Here is a 26,794-nt window from a genome sequence, read left to right as displayed (position 1 = left end):
AACGCAAGGAATCATGGGATTTGTCCAAGGTCATGCACTATAAAGAAAAAGCGAGTGAAGTACTGGCTGAAGAAACTATAAATTCTTATCTTTATTCATAATTTATGTGTAAAATATATTTAATCTGAGGAACAGGGGTAACATTATAGGAAGATTAATGAATTCCAGACTGGAACACACCGATGATAGTTTCTGAATCGAATTTCACTATTCTGCTCATTTCAAGGCAATGGAATTCTTCAGCCTCATCTATGAATACGATGAGCAATGAAATTCTCGATTCCAGAGAGACTCACATAAATGGTCAACTCATCCTCACCCCCCAAAGGAAGTGGGAAAGCGGTGTAACAGCGGGAGAGAGAGGGCGGCAGATGCGAGTGGGAGACGGGAGAGTGCTCACACAGACCCGCTCCTCATCCGCAGCCAGGATTGAACCCAGGTCCCCGGCGCCGTAAGCGCTGCCGAACCACCACTGGAGATAAGGAAAAACGTTTTCACCCAGAGAGTAGTAAATCTGTGGAATTCTCTGCCATGGAAGGCCGTGGAGGCCAATTCACTGGATGTTTTCAAGAGAGAGTTAGATTTAACTCTTGGGGCTAAAGGAATTGAGGGATATGTGGAAAAAGCCGGAACAGGGTGCTGATGTTAGATGATCAGCCATGATCATATTATATGGCGGTGCTGGCTTGAAGGATCAAATGGCCTACTCCTGCACCTATTTTCTATGTTTCTATCATTGTTGGTTTTAATTTCTATGCCTACTGCCTAAACCTTTACAGTATTTTCTGTCTGGCTTCAGATTTTTAATATCTCCAGTACTTTGCTTTTGAAAAGAACTCTAGTCGCTCTCAGAAGAGAAGATTTTTTTTTGGAAGATCCAAACGAACGTGAACGTGCTTTGGGACATGGTAACCCCTGAGGCAAAAGCAAATTACATTCAGATCAGACCTCTTGAGACAAGGCTCCGTGCTATTCAGAAAAATAAACCAGCTAAATAGTTTTATTTTCTTCCATTTGTTCTTGGAGAAATCTATAGTGGCCCATTGTCATGCTATGACAGATCTATGCCCACTACTAATGAAAAAGGTTGTACCTGCCATTTGTTAAGGTGGACTTTAGCTCACCTATGCTGCAGAGGACAGTTTAGAATTTGATTTCTGGGATCCGGAAATTCAGATCAGAAATGTTCTCTGCGTCATCTCATTCCTGGATTTCTGATGCTCAGCCCAGCATGGTCCTCACTTCTTGATACTAAGTCTGCAAATGAGAAGCTCTTCAGCCTGGGTTATAGATTGATCCAGTGTGGAAATTGGGCACTAACATGGGCTACACTAGTCCCACCTTCCTGTGTTTGGTCCATATCCCTCCAAACCTGTCCTATCCATGTACCTGTCTAACTGTTTCTTAAATGTTGGGATAGTCCCAGCCTCAACTACCTCCTCTGGCAGCTTGTTCCATACACCCACGACCCTTTGTGTGAATATGTTACCCCTCAGATCTATACATAACTAAAACTCTGATCTTGTGCTCTTCCGGTTTGTGAGACTTTTCTATTTGCGCAAAAACGGTATGCGATAATGCTACGATTTTCACCAGCTCACTCATCGTTCTCCTGTGCTGCGAGTGCAACAAGTTTCGTTCTGATCAATGGTATATTGTAAAAGTTATTAACGTTTAAAAATGGTAAAAAAAACGCGCATGGGTAGATTGCTGTCAGTCGCCGCCACGGAGATTGGTCTCTCCTGTTAGACAGAAATGGGCGTCGCCAGGATGGCCCTAACGCATCGCACCGTTACACGGAGAGAGAGAGTGCTGCAGTCCGGCCCACAGCACGGGGGGGGGGGGGGGGAGAGGGAGAGGGAGGGGGAGAATAGAGGGAGGGATTGGGGTCAAGGGGTGGTGGAGGGAGGTTGAAGGGAGGGGATCATGGGCCAGGTGGGATAGAGGGGGGAAGGAGAGGGGGACAGGGAGGGGTGGATTTGATGGGAGATGGTTGGTCGTGAATGGTGGAATATTGCGTTGGGGGAACGGGTTGCGTTGGGGGACCAGGCCTCCGTGTGACAGGGACCCAACGGGTCCCACTTAGTCTAGTTTCTATTAAATCTTTTCCCCTTCACCTTAAACCTATGTCCTCCGGTCCTCGATTCACCTGCTCTGGGCAAAAGACTCTGTGCATCCTCTGTGCCAGAGGACCAGTCGTGATATTTGGTGGATTGGGGGGCAGTGAGGGAGCCGTACCCTACCTCCGATCAGGAGTGAGAGCCACATCATTAAGCTTGGTAAACAGCCGGACAAAAGGGAAGGAAATGCTGTTTGGTATCATTAATGTTTTCTGGCTCTTTACGCACAGCAATGGTTCAAAGGATATTTATTGTCACGTACGCAATTAAACATACCACAGTGAAATTCATTTTATTGCCAGCGCTGCCATGTGTGGTGCCATTTAATGGAGTTCACAGTCCGGATTCCCGCATGTTCACTCTACCGGAGCCCCTCCAGCACTAATAAAAAGGATAACCACAGTTCTGTTTAGGCAGGAGATAAATACTGATATAAGTCTGGAAAGACACAAAATGCTGGAGTAACTCAGCAGGTCAGGCAGTATCCCTGGAAAACATGGATAACTGACATTTCAGGTCGGGACCCATTTTCAGAACACCATCTTGATAAAATTCTGTGATTATGAGAATTGAGAAGAGTTGTTCTTTTGCCTGCTTAAGACTCTGCAGGGCTGCATTGTTACATTTTGCATGGCTGCTACTTGCCTAGTGGTCCCTTGACAGAATCTGGGTCTCAATGCACAGCATCTGACAAGTGGTGGAGGTGAATGGCTGAAATTATGGCAGTTTCTTTCTTGCAGTATGTGCATGCCTATCTTACTTGTGAATGCAGATTTTTCAACCCTCAACAGGCCTACAGAATGCAATGGGATCACAACTCTGCATGTTCCAATGTTGCCTTCTACTTTTCTCCATCTAGCTAGATCTAAGATTTATTTTAGATTTCTTATCCATTAGCGGTATTGTTGGGGATTTTCCCTCCCTGTTGTAGTTCATTTTCACTAAATTTGGTGGTTGATGTCATTCATTTCTTCAGCATAACTGGTTAAGCATGCAAGATCACTTTATTCTCTATTTTGAGCGTGTAAGCACCACAACCGGAACTGCCATCAACTTAGCGATTTTAAATCCTACCTTCCCATCCAAAACCTGCACTTTTATTCTGTGACTTTTTCATAAATGTCTCTGGTTTTTCCATATTCAATGCAACATGTTTTATTGTACACAAGTTCTGTTGTACAGTTGATTTGAAAAACGGGAACCATAATCATACCAATGTGCTGGGATTGACTACAGTGTGGCCTGTTTTTGCAGACGCTTTTATTCCTCTATCGCCTCTTCAGGTTGAACTCTCCTTTGATGGAGACTGGTTGAACCAGTTTCCAGTTGACTGTAAAACCCGTTTGACTAGCTTGTTGTGCCAACAAATTCTGGTATGATTCCCAGTCCCAGAGAATGTTCAGACCTGCTCAACCAGTTGTGTAAAGCATATTAGGTTATCCATTTCATTTGCACATATGCCTCTGCGGAATCGGACAGGCAGAGCTGAGAAGCAGCATTCACAGTGACCAAGTGTGGTCCATGTGTTGCCTCCTGCAATTCACATGTAAGGATCGTAACTTCAGAGGGTACCAACATTAAATGTTCACGAATAAAACGTCACCTCAGAATTTACACTTAAAGGTATGTAGTATATACTATTCAATGTATTTCCAGTTCAGTTTCAAATTTAAATGTATTTGTTTGTAGTCTGATATTTAAATAGTCTTCATAATGTAGGAGGAAGGGTTGATTGTAAGCTTTCAAAGGGACGTTGCTTAATTGTGTAAAGATTTTTGTTTCTGTAAAGAAAAGGTGATCTGTTCATTTTCTACTTTACCATCATAATTTAATTTGTCAAATTTGCTGTATATGATTTTTTGTTGAAAGTGTGTACGTATGACATATTTTTAAAATTGAGCAAACGAGTGCTTCTGGCTTTCTTTTGGTAATTGATTTAACCAGTTGTCCAATAGTATGTGAGGAGCTGAACAGAAAGGAATGGGGGCATGTTTTGTCATGTCTAACAATACTGGAAACCTCAGTATTTTAAGCAGAGATAGTCTTTTATACCTCACTGAGCTTCAATTCTATTCCATGCAGTAACCATAATCTCTTGGGTTGTAATTCACTTAAAGACACCATTGCAATCCACAGTTAAGGAGATGGCAATGACTGCATTCATTAGACCAGGTCTTCAGGAAATTTGGTTGGTTCAATAGAATTGAGCATAATATGGTGAGAATGGCTGAGAAAAGGACTTAAGATCCAACCTGTTCACATTTTACTACATTGCACGATAAGTTTTTTGACTAATTATAACCTGAAATTACTATTAACTAGTTTTCAATAGAAGAATATGTTGAGGAAACCAAGGATAAGTGTAGGAAATTGTTGCTCCAAGCCCACCTGGTTGATGCAAACACACTGCACCTACCGACGTCGTCTCTCCAGTTATATATAAAATTAGGTCTTGAAAGAGATTTATTTAATTTGCATTATTTGAACTGGTCTATGGCACTCCATATTGATTGAAATTTATTGGCAAGTGCATTCACCACAACATTTCTCCCCTTCGGGATACACTGTCAGGGGCAGCATGGTGGAGCGGTAGAGCTGCTGCCTTACAGCGCCAGAGACCCGAGTTCAATCCTGACTACCGGTGCTGTCTGTACAGTGTTTGTATGTTCTCCCCGTGACTTGCGTGGATTTTCTCTGGGTGCTCCTGTTTCCTCCCACACTCCAAAGACGTACAGATATGTAGGTTAATTGGATTCAGTAAAATTGTAAATTGTCCCTCGTGTAGGATTGTGCTAGTGTGCGGGGATCGCTGACCAGCACGGACTCGGTGGACTGAAGGGCCTGTTTCCGCGCTGTATCACTAAACTAAACAACTCCTCCCCTTCTCAGCTCTTCCTCGGGCACCTCCTCTTCCTTTCTCCTTTCTTCTCCCCGCCTCCCCCCCCCCCCCACCCTACGTCAATCTGAAGAAGGGTTTCGGCCCAAAACATTGCCTATTTCCTTCGCTCCATAGATGCTGCCAGGCACGGAAATCGCTATCAAAATATGGAGGGGACCGGGAGACGGGGGGACACAATTTCTTGGCGGCCGCGTGCGAATGCACACACACACACACACACACACACACACACACACACACACACACACACACACGGCTTCGGAGGCTCAATCCAGCGCTAAATGCAGCTCAACTCTGCCTGTCTCGCCGGGTTAACCTACAGCCCTGCCTGGACTGACGGGACACCAGCGCTGCTTCTCCGCGCTGGCTGTAAACCTGGGCCATATTTCCTGCAAGCCCAGGCAGGGCTGTAGGTTAACCCGGCGGGAGAGGCAGAGTTGAGCTGGGTTTAGTGCTGCTTCTCTGCGCTGGCTGTGGGCCTGGGGGTACAGCTCCCGTCTGACTCCCAAGTTCTCTGGCAACCCGTGGGGGGGCACTCGGGTGGAGACGGGACAGCCCCGGAGAGCCGGGATCGAACCTGGCTGCGGATGAGGCGCAGGTCTGTGCTACGTCTCCCTCCTCCAATCACCGCGCTCTATCCTCAGTCCCACCCCCCCCTACTTCCGCCTCTGACCGACACCTCCCTCCTCCAATGATCGCGCTGAATCATCTTGTGTCCCCCCCCTGGCTCCCCCGGGATTTCCGCTCCTGGATGCTGCTGCACCCGCTGAGTTTCTCCAGCACTTTTGTCTACCTAAACAACTAATATTTGTCTGAACCTAAAAAGATCTTTAGGTTAAAAAAGATGACACTGGTTGATCACCGAACCTGCCTATGCAACATTTTTTTTACCCCTGCCTCATTCCTACATTTAGCAGAATCATCTCTCAGGACATTATCACCACTAACATTCTCTTTACTGGAATGACAGTAGATTGCAGTACACTTCGGATGATAGCGCTTTCATAATGTCATAAGTGATAGGAGCAGAGTTAGACCATTCGGCCCATCAAGTCTAATCCGCCATTCAATCATGGCTGATCTATCTCTCCCTCCTAACCCCATTCTCCTGCCTTCTCCCCATAACCCCTGACACCCGTACTAATCAAGAATCTATCTATCTTTGCCTTAATCCTCAACCCTGGGGACTCGTCTTGTTCCTGAAACCTTTTGTCTCATCTCACTTATAACATAGAACAGTACAGCACGGGAACTAGCCCTTCGGCCCACAATGTCCATGCAGAGCATAATGCCAATATAAACTAATCTCATCAGCCGACACAAAGTGCATACCTCTCCATTCCCAGCATATCCATGTGTGTGTCTAAACATCTCTTTAGATTAGATTAGATTTCCTTTATTGGCCTTAAACACCACTTTTGTATCTGACCACCACCATTCCCTTTAAAAGATAATAAAAATTAATCCAGTATCTGCCCCAGAAGTATTTGTTTACAAAAACAATCAATAAGGTGACTGTGTGGCTTGTGGAGAAGGTTTGCTGCCTGAGAATGACAGTAACTACCAACTAACAACTACCAAAAAAAAAATTTTTTTAATTGTTTACGGTTTATTTCATGGAATGTTTGAAATCGTCGATTGTTTCTTTATTTGGCTCCATCTGTTTACCTGCTGGAGAAGGGGGAGTTGCGAAATGTCCTCTTTTAATCTGTAAACCAATTTTTACCTAATCTGTTTTGCAGGTGAAGATTGACTGAGGAGGATTTTGTTTTAACTGCAACATGTAGCTTTGAAAACCCACGTACAAGCTGTACCATGAGTGGCTCCAGTGTGGGCTGTGGGAGTCCAGGTGCTGGAAGCACAGCTGAAGCTGCTGCAGATCCATTTAAGGATATTTGGACCAAACTGAGAGAGTGCCATGACAACGAAGTGCAAGGTGACTACGTCAATTGGCTAGCATCATTTATCACTTTAAAACTGCATGCATAAGATAGTCGCTGTAAGTGTTTTGGTCAATGTGTTCAATTCATGAGAAGGTATGAAAATAGCAGGAGAAAACGAGCTGGTGTTTCTCCTTTTTTCTGTTTTTTTCCCTCTCCCTCTCTTTTGCTTTCCCACTCTCGCATTCCCATTTCCTCGCTCCCCATTTTCCTCTCGCTCCCCCCTTCTCTCTCGCTCCCCCCTTTCCTTCTCGCTCCCCCCTTTTCCCTCTCGCTCCCCCCCCTTTCCCTCTCGCTCCCCCCTTTTCTCTCTCGCTCCCCCCCTTTCTCTCTCTCGCTCCCCCTTTCTCTCTCGCTCCCCCTTTCCCTCTCGCTCCCCCCTTTCCCTCTCGCTCCCCCCTTTCCCTCTCGCTCCCCCCTTTCCCTCTCGCTCCCCCCTTTCCCTCTCGCTCCCCCCTTTCCCTCTCGCTCCCCCCCTTCTCTCTCTCGCTTCCCCCCCTTCTCTCTCTCGCTCCCCCTCTACTCTCTCGCTCACCCCCCTTCTCTGCCGCTCCCCCCTTCTCTCTCTCTCGCTCCCCCCTTCTCTCTCTCGCTCCCCCTCTACTCTCTCGCTCACCCCCCTTCGCCCTCTCTCGCTCCCCCCCTTCTCTCTCTCGCTCCCCCCCTTCTCTCTCTCGCTTCCCCCTTCTCTCTCTCGCTTCCCCCTTCTCTCTCTCGCTTCCCCCCTTCTCTCTCGCTTCCCCCTTCTCTCTCTCGCTTCCCCCTTCTCTCTCTCGCTTCCCCCCTTCTCTCTCGCTCCCCCCTTCTCTCTCGCTCCCCCTCTACTCTCTCGCTTCCCCCCTACTCGCTCGCTTCCCCCCCCTTCTCTGCCGCTCCCCCCCTTCTCTCTCTCGCTCCCCCCTTTCTCTCTCTCGCTCCCCCCTTTCTCTGCCGTTCCCCCCCTTCTCTCTCTCGCTTCCCCCCTTCTCCCTCTCGCTCCCCCCCTTCTCTCTCTCGCTTCCCCCCCTTCTCTGCCGCTCCCCCCCTTCTCCGCCGCTCCCCCCCTTCTCCCTCTCGCTTCCCCCTTCTCTCTCTCGCTTCCCCCCTTCTCTCTCGCGCTTCCCCCCCTTCTCTCTCTGTCTCCCCCTTATCTCTCTCTGTCTCCCCCCTCCTCTCTCTCGCTGCCCCCCACCTGCCACAATAGAGAAGCAACCCCAGTTAATGTTAGTAATTCATCTGTTCTGAATCATCGTTAAATTAAAAAACAACTCTTTATGAAATGATATTTTGTTATCACAAATATCGCACCCTCTGTGCATGTGGGGACATGCTCTAGTGCAGCATGCATGATACATTTTATCCTGCTTTCAATTTTTGAAATTTTGATTGTGAAATGTTTTTAAGGATTGCACCTTTTTAATAAAATCGAGTATTTCTCTGACTAGGTCTGTTTTTAACACTTAAAAAAAATGTCCCAAGAATACAGTTAAACCTTTGCTACAATTTTTAAAAGACTAGCTAGTATTTCATGTTACACAAATTGATCACTAATTTTCAATGTCCTTTTCATATCCCTAGATGCTGGTAGATGTAATGCATGAAACTATCTGCTCCTTCCTTTACAGTCTGAGTAGGAATGGGGGTGTTGATAATGGGGGTGAATTTTTTAATAATTTTGCTCCGTGTTATAACCATGTAGGAATGTTGTAAAAATAGTGCCATGTACATATTCTAGTATTTCGGCCAGTTTTCTGATGCAGTTCCTCAAATGAATGGGAGAACGCAAACGTAAATCAAAAAATATATAGTTTGTCTATGGTAATCATTCACGTCAAACATTGCCTCTAAATAAATAAGGTGGTTTGCAGTGATAGAGATTCTGTTATCTTGGATTAATTGTAATCAAATCCAATATCTTGCAGCAGCTTTATTTGTCATTGTGGCATGAGCCAGTGTATTTCTACCTCAGCTTGCTTTGTACATGGCTGGTTAGGCCAATGGCACAATTATGGTGAAACCATGCATCACCGAGATATGAAATCGTGTATGATATGGAACTCTGTGCTTTCCTTCTGCTGTTGCTTTTAACTGTTCACACCAACTTACTGATGTACCTATCTCAACCTCACTGATTTGATCGAAACCCAATGAGGCAAACTCTGTAGCGTACCCATTACGCCAACAAAGAGGCTCAATATATGGGACGCAGAGAGCATTCACTGTGTCTGTAACACATTCTTGCCATCTATTATCCAAGCATGACTCGGCCAGGTGCTGAGGATGGAATTTACTGCTGATTTCAAAAGAGATCTAGACATCTCTTGAACATTTTCTGCTCCGATATTTAAGGGAAAATAACCTGGGTCTACCAGAATCCTGTAAGTCGAAGTTGTTTCAATTCCGAGATTGGTAATGATGGAATAAGTGTGACTGCTCCTTTGCAGCTGCATCTATGCAGTCAAAGTTTTTAGAGATTTGACCCTTCAAGCGTTTTTTTTTTTTTAAGTGCTTTGTTATCTTCAATAGGACAGACCCTGGCTGTGTCATCATGGAGTCTGTGCAAATTGTCTTTAAATGAAATGAGGATTCTTCTGAAACAGAAATCTGATCCGTTTCAAAAGGGAGAACCTTCCATTAATTATTCTCTTGGTTAATTTGCAATTTGATTGTCTGCATTCCAGAACCTTTCCACTCGAGTCGGAGTCCTTAAGTTTTACAAAAATCCCTTTCCACACCATATTTATTTTAACCACCATAGGATTCTGTGTAAACCACTTTCAATTTACATGTATGTTTCATGAAATTACTGCACTTTCATATTAATTGTTAAGTAAATCAGCTATAAAAAATAAAAATGCCACATGTTGTGCAGGATTTATTTTGAACAAGGTGATTCATGTGTTCCGACATTGCCAATCGGGAGAGAACATTTAAGCTATGAAACTTGATTTCTTCAATTAATTCAGTTTTTAAACTTTAAAGGAAAATATGTGCTTTCTCCTTTTTTTCCATTTCTTCTGAAGTTTGTTTCCACCTCCATCATTACTCATTTCCCTCTCCGAAGGAGTGGTTCAATACAAAGTTATATGGGAATGTAATTGCATTAAATATTTTGCCTATTCAATGTCTGGTGACAGAACAAGACATGAAATGGCTGAATTCCATGCATCTTAATGTTACTGCAGAAGGTAAAAAACAGTTCGTCGTCTGCTGCATTTGTTTAATGAGGTGGAGTGAAAAAAATTAAATGCTAGGCATTTGTAAAAACAATCCATTCTCATTCATCCAGTATATATTTTAAGGGTGTGGTGGCAGGGCAGATACTTATTCAGCCGACGGGCAGGGATTTTTAAAATCTTAAACAGTGCTTAAACTCTGTGCCAAAGCTTAGAATTTTCCCATTGTTAAATCAGATTTGGGTGTAGCTAAACAACATAATATGCTGCCTGTCCTGCTGAGTTACTCCAGCTTTTGGTATCTATCGTAATATAACATCAAGTTGTATATTGAAAGCCAAAAAACTGTAGACATTTTAAATATAAAAATAGAAAATGTTGAAAGCACTTAGCAAGTCAGATGTTAGTTCTGTTTCTTTGAGTATTGATGTTAGTTCTGTTTCTTTTGAATATCTCTATCGTAAGTCGGTGCATAAAAATGTAGTTGTGCAGGTGTAAGGTATAAATAATGGGGTGTTTAAATGTGCTACAAGCTCTTTGGCTGTACTGGCAATGATCTAACCTGTATTCCATGTAGACTGTTGTGAAATTATGATTAACTGCATTTCCTTTGAGATCTGGATATGGTGATGTAATCTCTTATTTATGTAATATTTGCAGCAGATAAACCTGCTTGGATCAATGCTGCGACATTGTAAATGTCAGTTTCCTCAATGTGACCCACACCAGTCACACCTTCCCATCCCCACCCCTATCCACTTTCTGCAAAGGCCACTACCTCCGCAACTCTCTGGTTCACTTTCACCTTTCCAAACTGCCCTCCCCGCCCCCCCCCCCCCCCCCCCCCCCCCCCCACCTCCTCCCTCTACTCTATCCAGGAACCCCAGCAGCCCTTCCAGGTGAGACAAGTTCACTTGCACTTCAAATCTCACCAACTGCATTGGGTTTTCCACTCCCGCCCTCCTTTACATCAGCGAGAGTAAGCTTAGACTAGGCGATCGTTTTGTCAAACACCTGCCTTCGGTCAGCCAAGGCCTGCTGGATCTCCCTCCCGGTTGCTAACTGTTTTAACACCCCTTCCCATTCCCATACTGATCTTTAAGGCCTGGGCCTCCTGCATTGCCAGAGTGAAGTCACGCACCCAACCTCAGATTCTGCTTGGGTGGCTTACTATTAAATTCTACAATTTTATGTGACATTCTTCCTTTCCCCTCTCTCTTTCCTGTGCTCTCCCACCTCAGGCACACCTATTTCTCCCACTCCCGCCCTCTTTCCCCCGCCCCCTCCATCCCTCTCCATTCCCTCATTCATATGTATTCACTCTTCTTTTTATCTGACACTCTTGTCTCCTTTGCATCCCTCAACTTTGTCACTTACTCCACCCATCTTCCAATCAAACACCCCTCCCCTGTATCCACTATCACTAGTCAAGTTTTGTCCCATCCTATTTAATATTTTATGATTTTGTATTTAATTTCTGCTTATTGATAACTGCAGCAGAGGTAATTTTCATGTTTGCCCCATGGCTTCGAATATTAGTTATTGTATCTCTGACGATGACACCTTCTCTGACATTGGATTGACGTCTGTAATTTCTGAGTTTTCCCCCTCCACATTCATTAGTAGCAAACCTTTAGTCTCTGCCTTTCCTTGAAAAGAATGTGGGTAGCTGGTTCCTGAATTCTCTTTCATAGTTGTCTAACTTTGTTACAATGGAATTGTCTTTTCTAGTCTATCATCTTAAAATCAAATTAGCTTTTCAGTTGAGCTTTTCCATCTTTTGGTCTCCTATTTTATTCCAAATCAAATTATCTTGTGAAATCAATGATTGACACCCTGCATTTATCCTATTAGATTTCCCAGAACTAAATCTGTGTTGGACTGCAGACTGGAGTCCATGATGTGCACATATCAAAATGGTTTCCCTTTCCCTCACCATGCATTGTAAATCTCCAGTTTATATATTGAGGAAATGAGAATCTCCTGGTATTGCTACTCTGTCTTACACTTTCAAGTTAAGCAACAAATGCACAATGTATTCCTGCGGCTTGGAGTTCCGTAAAGAAATTCCTAGCACATAACACGTGCCTTCAGTTCCAAAAGAAATAGATTAGTAATGGATGAACTACAATATTTCTTGTCTTTGGAGCTAAATCATCATCTTCCTCGTCCACTTTGATCTCTCCACCTCTTTCAAAGCTGAAATATTGGTAACCCTGGAATTTTAAGAATTTATTCCTGTCCCGAATAGAGCAGTATGTGTTGTTTACAAATATATCGCTATGTGGCATTTAGTGCCTGTGATTCCTAAACTTTGTTAATTATTATACTGCTATTAATGCATATGCAATTTAATACTTCCCTTGTAACCTTTGCTATTTTCCTCAATTTAGACTGCAGATTTTGTAGTTTTTGGTAAGCTTACTGCTGATATTTATCTTCTACTTTTCTGTTCCCACTATAGCTTTTTTCTGCTACCTTCTGATACACATTTTCTAACTAATTATTTAAAATCATCATTGACTGGGCCGTCATGGTGGCGCAGCGGTAGAGTTGCTGCCTTACAGCAAACATGCAGCGCCAGAGACCCGGGTTCGATCCCGACTACGGGTGCTGCCTGTATGGAGTTTGTACGTTCTCCCCGTGATCTGCGTGAGTTTTCTCTGAGATCTTCGGTTTCCTCCTGCACTCTAAAGACGTACAGGTTTGTGGGTTAATTGGCTTGGTTAATTGGCTTGATAAAATGTAAAAAAATGTCCAGTATAAAATTGTCCAACTTCCAGTGCTGAGTGATGAGCTTTTCGGCGTACTACATCCAGATTCAGACAATTATTAAACTTGTTTTGATTAACTAATTTCAGATGCTGATATACGAGATCTAGTTACCAATAGTGGTCTGTCTTTAGGTGTATTTTGTATAAATGGAACTAAGTGTAATTTTTTTTTTTTTAACTTACCAACATTAATGATTTTAATCATTTGTAAATGAATCTATTAATTTTGGTTACTGAGAATGGGCAACTTTTAGTGTATTCCATCACAGACCGTGTGCATTCAGTAAGGTGGTATTTTCTACTTTCACACTGAAGTACATTGTTTAACTTTGCTGGCTCTGTTAAAATATGTAAATAAGGAAGGAGTGTTGCATAAATTACCTTTGCTGAGGTGACCTTGTTCTTGTTAAACCTGTTGCTGCAATATGAGATTGAGCCAAACATGCAGCATAAATGTGCGGGGCAAAAGATGCCTCCTTTAACAGTTTTTCCTGTTTTGGAATGGGAGGGGCTGTTTGATGCAGTGTGTGCTCCAAATAACAGCTGAAAAATTGAAATATGATGGTGACTAATTCTCAATATTATTTGCATCCCCAATTACTTGCAACCTCTTGTTTTCATGTAAGGAACACTGATGTAACTTGTGTTAATATATCTTTCTGGAGTTTGCTGACTTCTGTTACTTTCTTCTGTTCTCTTTCCCCCAAGAGTAACATTTTTTTATGCAACAGTACAAGAATATCTCCCCTCCATGACCTTACTGGCTCCCATTGCTTTACCATTGGTCTTCTAGCCAAATATATCTTTCTTATGCTACCACCACTAGTACTAATCAGTACTACCTTAAACTGCAAGCTTACTACGATACTCAATTGGCCGAATGGCCTAATTCTGTTATGATCTTATGATCTTGCGATTCGCCCCATTAAGGAAGATGGGTAGTCTACCTTGAAATTGCTATGGAAGGATTTTTAATGGAAGACTGCCCTTGTGATATAGAATGCACTCAGACATGTCTATTTATGCCACTACTGACTGCCTTTGTTTCAGCTTGGACACTCCAATTTTGGTTAGCGATTACACCTCTTGTATACACTTATCGCTCGTGCTATGCTCGATGAGAAACATTAGCTCCCTGTGTAGGAAAGAACTGCAGATGCTGGTTTAAATCGAAGAGAGACACAAAATGCTGGAATAACTCAGCGGGACAGGCAGCATCTCTGGAGAGAAGGAATGGGTGATGTTTAGGGTCGAACCCCTATTTCAGACTGATAAGCTCCCTGGTAGGGAACATTAGCTCCTGAGTAGCTTCTGATGAGAAACAAATATTGCTGCTTTTTTGCTAGAAAGTTGGTTTCATTTACCATGAATTAAAGGTTTTGTGGGGAAACATTTTTGTCCCCAGAATTGCTTGGACTTTGAAGTTTATAAAGCTACTGCACTTTACAGACAATATTTAGAATGGTCGCTATTTTTAAGCTGGGGAAATTGTTTTCATTTTAATTATTTAATTTGTTTGCATTCAGCAGGATTTTTGGATTTGAATTACATGTAGTGCAGTACTTGACTGCTTGAGTTACTCCTCTTGTTGGAGGCTCAGGTTGCAGTTGTTTCAATTTGGAATGTTTTGTTAAGCTGAATGCCTGTTCATACAGGAGCTGTATTGTTGGGCAGTCTCATACCTTTAGGTGGGTGTGGATCAGGATTAAAGTTCATATCAAAGGGTTTTAATTGCAGTCACCTATTTGACAGAGCAATACAAGGGACTTTTTCCCTTCTATTTTATTATTAATCCACAAGATGGAACAGACACACAGACACACACTCATTTTTTAAGAGAGAATAAACTTGGGATTACTTAATAAAATTTACTTATTTTTTAAATTGAACAACTAGTCTTTGCTAGTAGAAGTTTTTTTTCCCACACTGAAGTATTGATTCAACCCTAGATTTTACTTTGAGAGAACATACACAATACTGCGAACTTGTGCCTGTCACTGGGCTATATCAAAGGTGTGTATTCCAATTCAGGTTTTCCCAACTCGGCTGACAACGTACATTTTTACCAAGTAGAAACACATCTGTTTTGATTGAAAACTTGTATAATTTGCAATTTAGGGCGGCAAAGTGGTGCAGCGGAAGAGTTGCTGCCGTACAGCGCCAGAAACCCAGGTTTGATCCTGAATATGGGTGCTGTCTGTACGGAGATTGTACGCTCTCCCTGTGACAGTGTCTGTTCTCTGGGTGCTCTGGTTTCCCCCCACACTCGTGCAGGTTTGAAGGTAAATTGACTTCCGTCAATTGTCCACAGAGTGTAGGATAGAAATAGTGTTGGTGGGTGGCGATTAGGTGGACTGAAGGGCTTGTTTCCCCGCTGTATAAGAGTTTTCAGGACCAAAGAAAACCGACCGGTAAGTAAAATGCCCGCTAAATTTTATTATATTCCGCGCTCTCTAAGGTTTTTCAGGCGAGTGCCCTCGAGCTTGAAGGTCGAAGACAGTCCCTGAAAGGTCGTGTCAGTGGAACAGGCCCTTTAAGAAGTTGTGCAGAAAAAGTGCATCTCAGGATTAACTATGCTTCTTTACATGGATTAATTAACATCTTCGATACTGTTACTGCTTTTCATACAAGAATCTGTCGTTGCAGCTTAAATCATTTTATTTGCATGATTTACCCTAAAGCAAAATGGATGCAGCTGAGTAAATACCATTACACAAACTTCATAAATAATTTTCAAGATCACATGTTTGAAATTTTAATATTTTCCAGAAGCTTTGAACAGACAAATAGGTCCTGCCAGAGGCTACAAAAGGCACTGCCAAGAAAGATCTGTGTTTGCACTTGTGCAGAGAGATGCTGCAGGGGAGCTATTCATTTGAGAGTGTGTGCAGGGCCCACTGATATAAACCACCACCATGACATTATATCTTAAAAATAAATCCCAACACTCATGATATAAACAAACCACCCACTTGTGCAACTGTTAAAGTGCATTGTTTCATTCATGAGATGTGGATGTCTCTGGCAAGGCTTACACAAAGTAACAGGGTTATTTAGGTCTTGCTTCACACAGTCATAAGCTGCTTCATTATCTGAGGAATCTTGAAAGTACATTTAGCACAGCGGTCAACAAATGTCCCCACTTTTACACATAGGCATGATCCTTCTGAAGGAGATTGATACTACAGCTGATAAATTCCTGTGGAGTTATACTGGGGCTTAATTGGTTATCTTCTAATAACCACAGTTAGTGCCTTCTCTTAGGCCTAACTTCAGCCAGTAGAGTATTTTCTTATTAATCTCCATTAACTTCAATCTGCCAAGGCTTCTTGTCAATCTAGGTCAAGGGTTGTTTTGGTGTCAAAAATGGTCACTTTCACCTCCTGTGCAATTAAGTTATTTCATTTGTTATTGAAATCGGGCTGGAAAGAGAGGGTGGGCTTGTTGGAATTTAAATTGAGCATTGATGAGCAGGTTGTTAGAAAGTACTGCTTGATGGGTATTATTAAAGATGTCTTCTAGATGCGTACCAAAGCTCTTGGTAATTGGCCAGGTAATATTTATCTTGATTTTGTTGGTCAGGTGATTTGTGTGTATTTTTTTCCTGCCTGTTGATTGGAATGTCAGAATTATCATTGCATAGGCCAACCTAGCAAGAGGATTTCTTCAATTAGTCGGGGTTGCTGCAGAGTGAGCAGAGGGCTGTACGTTCCGTTTGAAGAAGGGTCTCGACCTGAAACATCACCCATTCCTTCTCTCCAGAGATGCTGCCTGTCCCGCTGAGTTACTCCAGCATTTTGTGTCTACTTTGGCAAGAGAATTGTCTGGTTGTGGAGCAGAAGTCTGCAGTGCTGTAATGGCGATGTTGTCAGAAACTAGAACCTTTATATCCAGTGTGCTTGACCACTGGCAGTAAATTTGAATTGGTTGCGAACTGGTTTCTATAATAATGGAATAGAATACTTTATTGTCACATGTGACAAGGCACAGTGAGATTCTTTGCTTGCGTTCCACAATGTATACAAATAGCGGCCAACTGCAGCGCTGACAAAGTTATGCCCCTGTCCCACTTAGGAAACCTGAACGGAAACCTCTGGAGACCTTGCCCGCGACCCAACGTTTCCATGAGGTAGCCGGAGGTTTTGGTCACTCTCCCTAATGGTCGAAAGTGGTTTCCGCGTGGTCGAGGCTTCTTCTAGGTTGCTTCGATTGTTTCAACATAATCAAAACCGGCCTCGACTAAAAATAGGTTGCTGTTTGGTCGAAGCCAGTGGAGTGGGGTCGCTATTTACTTATAGGCAGTCGAAGGCAATCTCCTTCGCTGACTGGACATTTTAATTGGCTCATTGGAGTTTCACGACCTAGAAGACCTAGAAGGTAAAATGCCCGCTGAACTTTATTAAACTTCTTAAAACTGTCTCCACTCCTTCTTCCCCCCCCTCTCTCTCCCCTTCTCTCTCTCCTTCTCTCTCCCCTACTCTCTCCCCAACTCTCTCCCCTACTCTCTTCCCCCCCCCCCCCCCCGCGCTCTCTAAAGGACTTACCGTGCTGTGTGGCAGACGTTTACCTTCCTCTTCATCGTGCAGACAGCGCTCCTCCGCTCTCCATGGCCCCCACCTTCTCTCTGTGTGTGTGTGTGGTCGGTAGCAATGATCCTATAGGATCTTTGGTCGGAAGATACTTCGGTCGATCCAGCTCGAGGCTTTCCGGGCGAGTGACCAAAACCTCCGGTGACCTCATGGAAACCTTGGGTTGTGGGCAGGGTCACCAGAGGTTTCCGTTCAGGTTTCCTAAGTGGGACAGGGGCATTAAAAAGCACCCCACACCCCCCTCAACGCAGTCCCCCCACACCGGGCCCTCCATTGTTCTTCCCCCTCCCTCATGGCGGTCCTCCATGCTCTCATTGACCGCCGATCACAGTAACCTAGGAAGCCGCTGAGATAAGACCAGCTGAAGGCGGTTGCAAGGAATTGTGTTTGGACTTTTTCTTGACTCCTTGTTACCATTGATGACGATGGGAATATTCAAAGCCTCAAATTTGCAGTTTAATTGTTTGCCACTGTTCACTAGTGAATAAATCAGTTTTGCAGAGGTTGAACTGATGTATTAGTGTCTGGACTCATTAGCAAAACTAATTTTGGTGCATAATTATGAATGTTATATGAAGTCCAGGCTTCAGTTTGGCAACTGCCCTGGACTCAGCTCTGTTCTGTTCCTTAAAGTATAATGAATCAGAATTTTTTTTTGGTTTTAGAGATGCAGCATGGAAACGGGCCCTTTGGTCCGCTGAGTCCACGCCGACCATCAATCTCCCATTCATACTAGTTCAACCCTTATCCTACTATCACATCATACACACCAGAGGCATTTTATGGAGGCCAATTAACCTACAAACCCGCCCATTTATTTGGATCGGTTCATGGTTTGAAGATTATGATAGTCTGTCTTATTTCAGATTGCATAAAAGAGCCCAACTGATTGAGAATCAAGTAATGGAGCCTTTCGGATGCTCCATTAGACTGATGGATTTTGTTGACTCCATCTCTTTATAGCACAGTACTAGTGCTGCAAAAGATGGACCAATGTCCACTAACACTGCATTGGCTCTCCTGTAGTGGATAATCGGTTTGTATGACAATAATGAAAATGCGATCAAGGAGATTTTTTCACTGGTTCTTTTACCATGCCACAGATCCTATCTGATAGCTTTATCTTTCACGAATTGGTTAGTTGCGATGCTACCAAACTGGTCTTAATGAACATTTCAGCTCCCAAACCATGTAAATTCTTTTAATTTAGTTTATTATTGTCACATATGCAGAGGGACAGTAAAAAGCATTTATTGTTGTATACTATTCAGTCATCGAAAAGACTACATAATTACAATCGAGCCGCCCACTGGAAATAGATACAGGTTAAAGGGAATAACGTTTAGAGCAAGATAAAGTCCGATAAAAGATAGTCCGAGGGTCTCCAATGATGTAGATGGTAGATCAGCTCTAGTTGGTGATAGGGTGGTTCAGTTTCCGGAATTGCTCTGCCCAGGACAAGAAGGCTCTGCAGAGAGTAGTGCGTTCGGCCGAACGCACTATGGGAACTTCACTCGCCCCTCTGCAGGAACTATACATCAGGAGGTGCAACTCCAGAGCCAATATGATCATGGGAGACCCCTTCCACCCCTGCAACGGACTGTTCCAGCTGCTACAGTCAGGCAAACGCCTCCGTTGCCATGCTGTGAGAACGGAGAGGTTGAGAAGGAGTTTCTTCCCAGAGGCCATTAGGACTGTAAACTCCTATCTCACCAGGGACTAACTTTACTGTACCACTCTACTGCTTTTTTTTTTTTTTTGCTATTTTTTTCCCTTTTTCCTTCCGCCCACAATATTTAATATGTAAAAGAATATGTGATTCTGTTCTATTCTGTTTGTAGTTTGTTTGTTTGTCTTTTTGCACAAAGTCCGCGAGCATTGCCACTTTTCATTTCACTTTCATCTCGTATGTGTATGTGACGAATAAAAACTTGACTTGACTTGACTTGATGCAGCTGGGAAGAAACTGTCCCTGAATCTAGGAGTTATGTTTTCACATCTTAGTACTTCTTGCCTGTTGGGAGAAGGGAGAATAGTGGGTGAACGGGGTGAGACTTGTCCTTGTTTATGCTGGTGGCCTTGCCAAAGCAACGTGAAGTATAGATTGTGTCAATGGTAGGGAGGTAGGTTTGCATGATGGTCCGGACTACATCCACAACTCTCTGTAATTTCTTGTGGTCTAGGATGGAGCTGTTCCCAAACCATGATGTGATATATCCCAATAAAATGCTTTCTATGGCGCCACTGTTGTAATTAGCGAGAGTAGTTGGAACATGCTGAATCTCCTAAGCCTTCTAAGGAAGTGTAGGCGTTGGTGTGCTTTATTGGCCATTGCTTTGATATGGCTGGGCCAGGACAAGTTGCTGGTGATATTTACTCCTAAGATCTTAAAGGTGATCGCCAGACGAGGTTATTTTTGGTACAGGAGACCCTGTTTGATTTTCTTTCTCTTGTAAAAGGTAAAAATTTGTGTTCCTGCAGAGAACTGGGTGAGTTAAATTACTGATTTGACTGACCATTGCTTATCAACAGCAGTCCCATTTCAAACCAGGATCATAACAATGACAGCTCTTTGTGCATATATCTCTCTGTAACTAGTTTTTCAGGTTATTTATATGAGACTATAAAATGTCTCGTATAAGCCTGGGTCGAAGCCTGTTTCGACCCAGGCTTACATCATTCTAAATGCATTGATAAGTGATTAAGGTGGGTGTAGGAGAACAAAGTATTAAAGTTGATTTACGAAAAATTAAACATGATTGACCAATCAAATAATGTTAAATCACCTTGGGCGGCATGGTGGCGCAGCGATGGAGTTGCTGCCTTACAGCACTTGAATTGCCGGAGACCCTGTTTCGAGCCTGACCACAGGTGCTGTCTGTACGGAGTTTGTATGTTCTCCCCGTGACCGTGTGGGTTTTCTCCGAGACCTTCGGTTACCTCCCACACTCTACAGACGTCCAGGTTTGTAGGTTAATTGGCTTAATATAAATGTAAATTGTCCCTAGTGCGTGTCGGGTAGTGTTAATTTGCAGGGATCGCCGGTCGGTGCGGACCCGATGGGCCGAAGGGCCTGTCTCTGCGCTGTATCTCTAAACTAAACTAATGATTCAGTGACTACTGATAAACAGGCCAGCCAGTATAATTGGAGATAACAGACAAAGTTAATGCTTTGGGACTTTACTTTTCAGAACTGCCCTTGTACGAGACAAAGCATTAACTTGTCTGTTCTTGCCATGAATACTGACTGACCTACTTCATTCCACCAACGCCTTTTGATTTTGTTCCAGATTTCCAGCATCAGCTGTGTTATGAATTTGATTTCACACAACAAATTATTTCTCCTCTTCCTCTAACCGATTGAAGGAGAGAGAGAGAGTTTATTATTATCACGTGTACTGAGGTACAGTGTAAACATTTTGTTTGCATGCTATCTAGTCAAAGAAAAGGTTATACATGAGTACAATCAAGCTGTCCACAATGCACGGATAAAGGATACAACATTTAGTGCAAGATGGTCTGATGAAAGATGGTTCAAAGGTCTCCGATGAGGTAGATGGCAGGTCAGGACCACACTAGTTGATGAGAAGACCATTCAGTTGCCTGATAACAGCTGGAATGGTCCATCCATCAGCAAAATCTGGAGGTATGCACTGTTGTACCATTTGCCTGACGGGAGAGGGAAGAAGAGGAAGTGACCGGGGATAAGATTAGTTCTTGTGTAGACGGAGTCAATGGAAGGTAGGTTGACTTGTGTGATGGTCTGGGCTACGCCAACAACTTTGCAGTTTCTTGTGGTCTTGGATGGAACTGTTCCCAAACCAGGCTGCGATGCATCCCGACAAAATGCTTACAGAGGTTGGTGAGGGATGTTGGGGCATGCCGAACTTCCTAAGTCTTCTACGAAGGTAAAGGCATTGGTGTACTTTCTTGGTCATAACTTCGTTATGGCTGGACCAGGACAAATTACTGGTGATATTTATTCCAAGGAACATGAAGCTTTTGACCACCTCTACTTCGACGCCATTAATGCATGTGCTCTGCAGCTTCACTTCCTGAAGTCATTCACAATTTTCTTTGTCTTGTTGACATTGAGGGAGAGGTTGTTGTCTTTATACCAGGTTGTGTGGTTCTCAATCTCCTTTCTGTACTCCGTCTCGTCATTAATTGATATCCGACCTACTACAGTGGTGTCTTCTGTACACTTGTAAATGGATATTCACCTAATAAACTGGAATGGATTTCTGCATCTTATCTGCCTTCTGAACTGAATAATTGCAATGTTGTAATAATTCTTGTTGCCCAAGTGGGCGGCATGGTGGCACAGCAGTGGAGTTGCTGCCTTAAAGCACCGGAGACCCAGGTTCGATGCCGACTGTACGGACTTTGTACGTTCTCCCCGTGACTGCGTGGGTTTTCTCTGAGAACTTTGGTTTCCTTCCACACTCCAAAGATGTACAGATTTTGTAGGTTAATTGGCTTGGTATAAGTGTACATTGTCCCTAGTGCGTGTAGGATATTGGTAATGAGCAGGAATCGCTGGTCGGCGCGGACCTGGTGGGCCGAAGGGCCTGTTTCTGCGCTGTATCTCTAAACAAAACTAAAGTGTTTTCTGACAGGTAATTTTATTTTTAATTACAGTGCTGCAAGTAAAAGTTACCAAGCTAAAGAAGGAGAGATGCTTGTAAGTATCTTTGTTTTACTCTGAAGCGTTGCCTAATAATGCACTAGGTTTAGTTCTCATTTTTGGGCAGTGTATTGCTCAAGGTATTATCTTTCAGAGTGAAACAGTGATGTGTGAAACAGAAATTCAGTATTACTATACCTGCTCTTTCCATGAAAAGCAAGGATTTCCTTCTGCCAACATTTGTCTTTTAATTGCTACCTCCAAAAGGAAGTGTATTTGGTTGCTTATATCATTCACGTTTCTGGGGGCTTGCAATATGCAATGTAGCTACTACATTTGCCTGGAAAACAATACTGGTTATGTCTAAAAATTAACATTATGGTACAGACCAGTAAACACATCCTGCCCTCTACCGCCATGTACAGGGTGACACAGAATTACGTGTTACACCAAATCCACCTAACATAATACTGTATTTTCTGATCAAATGTAATCTATACTAGCTTGTTAACTATCACAAATGCAAGATGCTGGAAATACTCTGCTGGTCAGGTTGGCGAAAGAGCAGTATTTTTAAATGTTGTCCTTTTCTAAATTCGAAGTCAATATTGTCATTCTCCTTTTCTAAATGAAATGATATCTTGTAATGGTGTCTATCTCCAATTTGCCTTTTCTTTCTGCAAATGTGTAGAAATCGGAAGGTAATGCTTTCTATAAATGTATTGGTGCCTTGGTTTTTTAGACAAAGATTTTTTTTGAACAGGGAAAGCAACACAATTCAAAGAGTGAGATTTTAAAATCTATTCAGCAAAAATATAGTCTTTCGTCATTTTTTCTGGTTTTGTGTAAAGTTTGAATTACAGCTGTATTTGGATGCAAATGCAACTCACTGGCCTTTAAGGTTGCTAAAGTTTGGGGTCACTCTTAAAATTGTTTGAGCATAACGTGCTGGAGGAACTCGGTGGTCAGGCAACATCTGTGGAGGGAAATGGACAGGTGACATTTTGAGTCGGTATCCTTCAGTCTGATTCCAGCATAATGTCCAGAGAGATATGGGCCAAACATGGTCAGGTGGGTCGAGCATCAATGGGGCATCTTGGTCAGCATGGGCAAGTTGGGCTGAAGAGCCTCCTTCTACGCTGTATGACTCTGACTCTGTCTGTGTCTCTCGTGTCTTTTAAAATTGCTTGTCAGCATCAGAAAATTAATAGTCGCTCACTTTCACTGCTGCTCAATGATGAGAAGTGGCTCATAGATTTCATAATCTGCATTTACTCATTGGAGGGGTTTCTCAATCCTGATGTTTGCTCAACTAAATTCAAAATATTATGCATATCTGTAATGTTATTTCCATTACTGAGTAGCAGGGTTGAAGCTGAGCAATGAGAGCCATCTCCTAGATTTTATGTTCTGCTGGTAGCCTCCCTGTGGTGTCAAAGGATAACTAGGAAAGTTGTTTTAAGTTCACTTACCTTGCTGTTTGGTTTTATTCTTTGAATGTAGGCAAGCATTTCAATTATATATTATCAATTACCAAACATCTTTCTGGACATCATATAGTTCTACTTTTGGATTAATTGGAAATGTTATTGAGAAGTTAGTTTAACCCAATTTCACAGTTCCTGCAGAAAGTGAGAAGGATGTCATGTGTAACACCAGCGTAATGTGGCAACAAAAATAATTTGAACAATTTATTTGAATCAAAAAACCTAACCGGATCTGCTTATATTTGATAAACATGTTGATATAGCACAATTTCAATATTGTCCTGAATCTCTATTTTTATGTCAGAATTTCAAAGTAGCCGTATAATTTTGTTCCTACTAGAAGCATATTTCAGATTTTCTTTATGGTTCACAAATGCAGGTATCCCAACAGATGAGTGAACAGTCTGTGTGATTCATTGCATACCTTGCAACATGGCTAGTCTTCATACAAATATCTCATTATGGTTGGTCTCAATGGTCCTTAAGAGTTCCTGTTACTGACTCCCCCAAATTCCTGAAGTTTAATGTTTCAGCACAGATAACCACAACAATGGAGCTGTTATGTGGAACTTCGCAGAACACTACAACTAATGATTCTGTAGACTCTGGGGCAAAGGCCATAACAATGTCTCGACTTCATAGTTAACATGTCAATCGCACTTATCAAATGGGCCTTACCTCTCTTTGCTCCTGTTGTTTTATTGTTAACCTACTTTTGATACTTGTCTCTTTTTAAAAAATTCAACTTTGGAATTTTTGATAATTTTTTATGTACAATTTGAGACGATGAATGAAACATTGAGAGATCCATTTAAACCTGACCAGGTTTTACTGGGTGCAGAGATTAAACGTGTAGCTTGAAACCTTTCTAAAGTATCAAGTGCAGCTAAAAACTGATTTACAAATCATTAACAGAACATTTTTTGAACATTTGGACTGTAATGCTGAAAGTTTAGTCAAACCACAAAGCGTTGGAGTAACTCAGTGGGTCAGGCAGCATTTGTGGAGGGAATGAATAGTTGATGTTCAGGTTCAGACTCTTCTTCAGACTGATTGTAGTAGGGGGGAGAAAGATGGAAAATAGGTGGGGGTGGGATAAAGCCTGGCAAATGATAGGTGGGTGCAGGTGAGGGGGTTTTGATTGGTGGAGTAAGTGGCAAAGGTCATAGATGAAAGGGAGACAAAAGGATGATAAAGAGAGAAGAGGAGTGAAATGTAAACCAAATGGATGGAAATTTAAAGTGATATTCCCCACCCTCTCCTTTCCTGTGCACCCTCGTGACCCCTTCCACCGATAACCCACCCTCTGGCAGATGGAAACGTTTATTTTCCAGTGAACAATTGTTCTTGGAATAAAATGTGTTTCTTACTGGATAGTTGATTACATTATACCAAGTATGGCTGCCGTACAAGAAAAAGGGGATGAAGGGTGTATCATCGCAGTTAATTAGTTCATCTCAGTTATTCATTTAAAAGAAATAGGATACATCTTATATAGCTTTGAATAATTTCTGTGTATTTTGATTAACATTTTTAACATGCTTTCTTGTACTTTCACTCTGGTTTCAGCACGGAAATTTACGTTTACATTTGTTATGACATGCCAAGCATCTACACAGTCAAATATTTTTTGATGCTACCTTACCACTTGTAAACCAATAGGAACCCAGTGATAAATTTACATAATTTGATGTTCATACATGAGACTTTTACAAGAATCATTCAGAAACTGTAATGTGATATTTTGGGTGTCTGATATGTCATCTTTCTCCAGAGATGCTCAAAGGCTTGAAGAATACTACAATAAAAACCAACAGTTGAGGGAGCAACAAAAAGCTTTGCATGACAATATTAAAGTTTTAGAGGACAGGTGAGATATGATTCAATTGTTTGTAAATAAAATCAGATTAGAAGAGGTATATATATATATATATATATATTTTTTTTTTAATAGTTTTATTGGAGGTCAGTTTTGATTATCCTTGGAAGTCTTGATTTTAAGCTAAGATTCGGCTATATGTTAAAATCAGACCTGAAATTGCATTTTGTACATGGCATCTTCAACAGCATTGAATTTTGCTAAAGGCACCACTGAAGACTAATGAGGACTAAATATAAACATAACAGCTCAATGCTGTCATTAACAATGCAGTGGACTTTTTCTCCACTGTCCTGGGTGCTTCCCTGGAATTAAACACTGGCCAGAAGGAATCAGGCTGGGTTGAAAATTGCTTCTTTATGATATCCTTACTGGCAAGGCCATCAGAAGAGTTCCCTGCTGTGGCTTGTAACCCATTTACTTTATTTCTAGCCCACCAACCCTGACATAATTCTTGCTGGTTTACACAGAAACATTGTCCTGGATCATTTAAATGAGAGCCACTTGGCCCATTGCCTTCAATGCCATGGTGATCTCATCTTGATGTCTCTTAAATGGTGTTGCGAGTCTGTCTCCACTCCTCCAGCAGTGTATTCCAGGAGTTAGCCACTCTGGGTGGGGGAAACAGACCCCCTCAAATCTCTTGCCCCTTACCCTAAATCTGTCCTAGTTTTATTTTCTACTCTGCCTATATACTTCTCATTTTATATATCTGAATTGATATGTGAACAGCTTCCTAACATGTATGAGAATAGTAATTGTCTTAGGGTTAAGTCTCAACTCTTTCATAACAGCTAACATGAGCAATAAATTGTTAATGGAAATTCATTCTCAACAAATACAGTTTACATGGGAGATTGCTCATGACAAAGTATAAATCTCATACTTTATCTTTTTACAACTTTTTACACAGTTTTCTGAAAACACTTGAATGACAGAGGAAATGAACAACTTATTGTATCCTACAGTTTTGACTAAAAGTTTCTGATCTGCAATTCCTTTTGCGAGCAGGTTGCGAGCAGGCTTGTGTGACAGATGTGCAGTCACTGAAGAACACATGAAGAAGAAACAGCTGGAATTTGAGAATATTCGACAGCAGAATCTAAAGCTTATTACTGAACTTAGTAAGTGATGATGAGGATTTATATTGTGGGCACAGTTTTGGTTTCAGTAACATTTTCTTACCTTTATTATCACTCTCTATTTTCTTTAATTAACAGTGAATGAAAAGCACAGTCTTCAAGATGAAAATAAGAATCTCGGTGATCAGCTTGAATCACTTGAGCATCTGGTTAAGTAAGTCCTGCCTCTTATCCCGTTGTGA

At 42.3% G+C, this 26,794-nt stretch overlaps 1 protein-coding gene across 6 annotated transcripts in view; it reads left to right on the top strand.

Annotated features, from left to right (window-relative positions):
- Positions 1-26,794, top strand: part of rbbp8 (RB binding protein 8, endonuclease) — a 108,242-nt gene that overhangs the window by 55,252 nt on the left and 26,196 nt on the right. For 2 of the 6 annotated variants that reach the window (XM_033020043.1, XM_033020042.1), the window contains exons 1-6: positions 3,544-3,743; positions 6,762-6,955; positions 22,119-22,161; positions 25,366-25,461; positions 26,482-26,594; positions 26,691-26,766. In XM_033020043.1, the coding sequence (XP_032875934.1) occupies positions 6,835-6,955; positions 22,119-22,161; positions 25,366-25,461; positions 26,482-26,594; positions 26,691-26,766 (449 nt within the window). In that variant the 5' untranslated portion in view covers positions 3,544-3,743; positions 6,762-6,834. Of the gene's footprint in view, positions 1-3,542; positions 3,744-6,761; positions 6,956-22,118; positions 22,162-25,365; positions 25,462-26,481; positions 26,595-26,690; positions 26,767-26,794 lie in introns of those variants that run through there. The other 4 variants (XM_033020040.1, XM_033020041.1, XM_033020044.1 and 1 more) reach the window with 3 other exon arrangements.

This window comes from Amblyraja radiata, chromosome 4 (assembly GCF_010909765.2).
Source record: "Amblyraja radiata isolate CabotCenter1 chromosome 4, sAmbRad1.1.pri, whole genome shotgun sequence".
In the NCBI taxonomy this organism is placed as follows: Eukaryota; Metazoa; Chordata; class Chondrichthyes; order Rajiformes; family Rajidae; genus Amblyraja; species Amblyraja radiata.
Note: the sequence above shows the minus strand (reverse complement) of the source record. Positions and strands in the feature narration are given on the sequence as shown.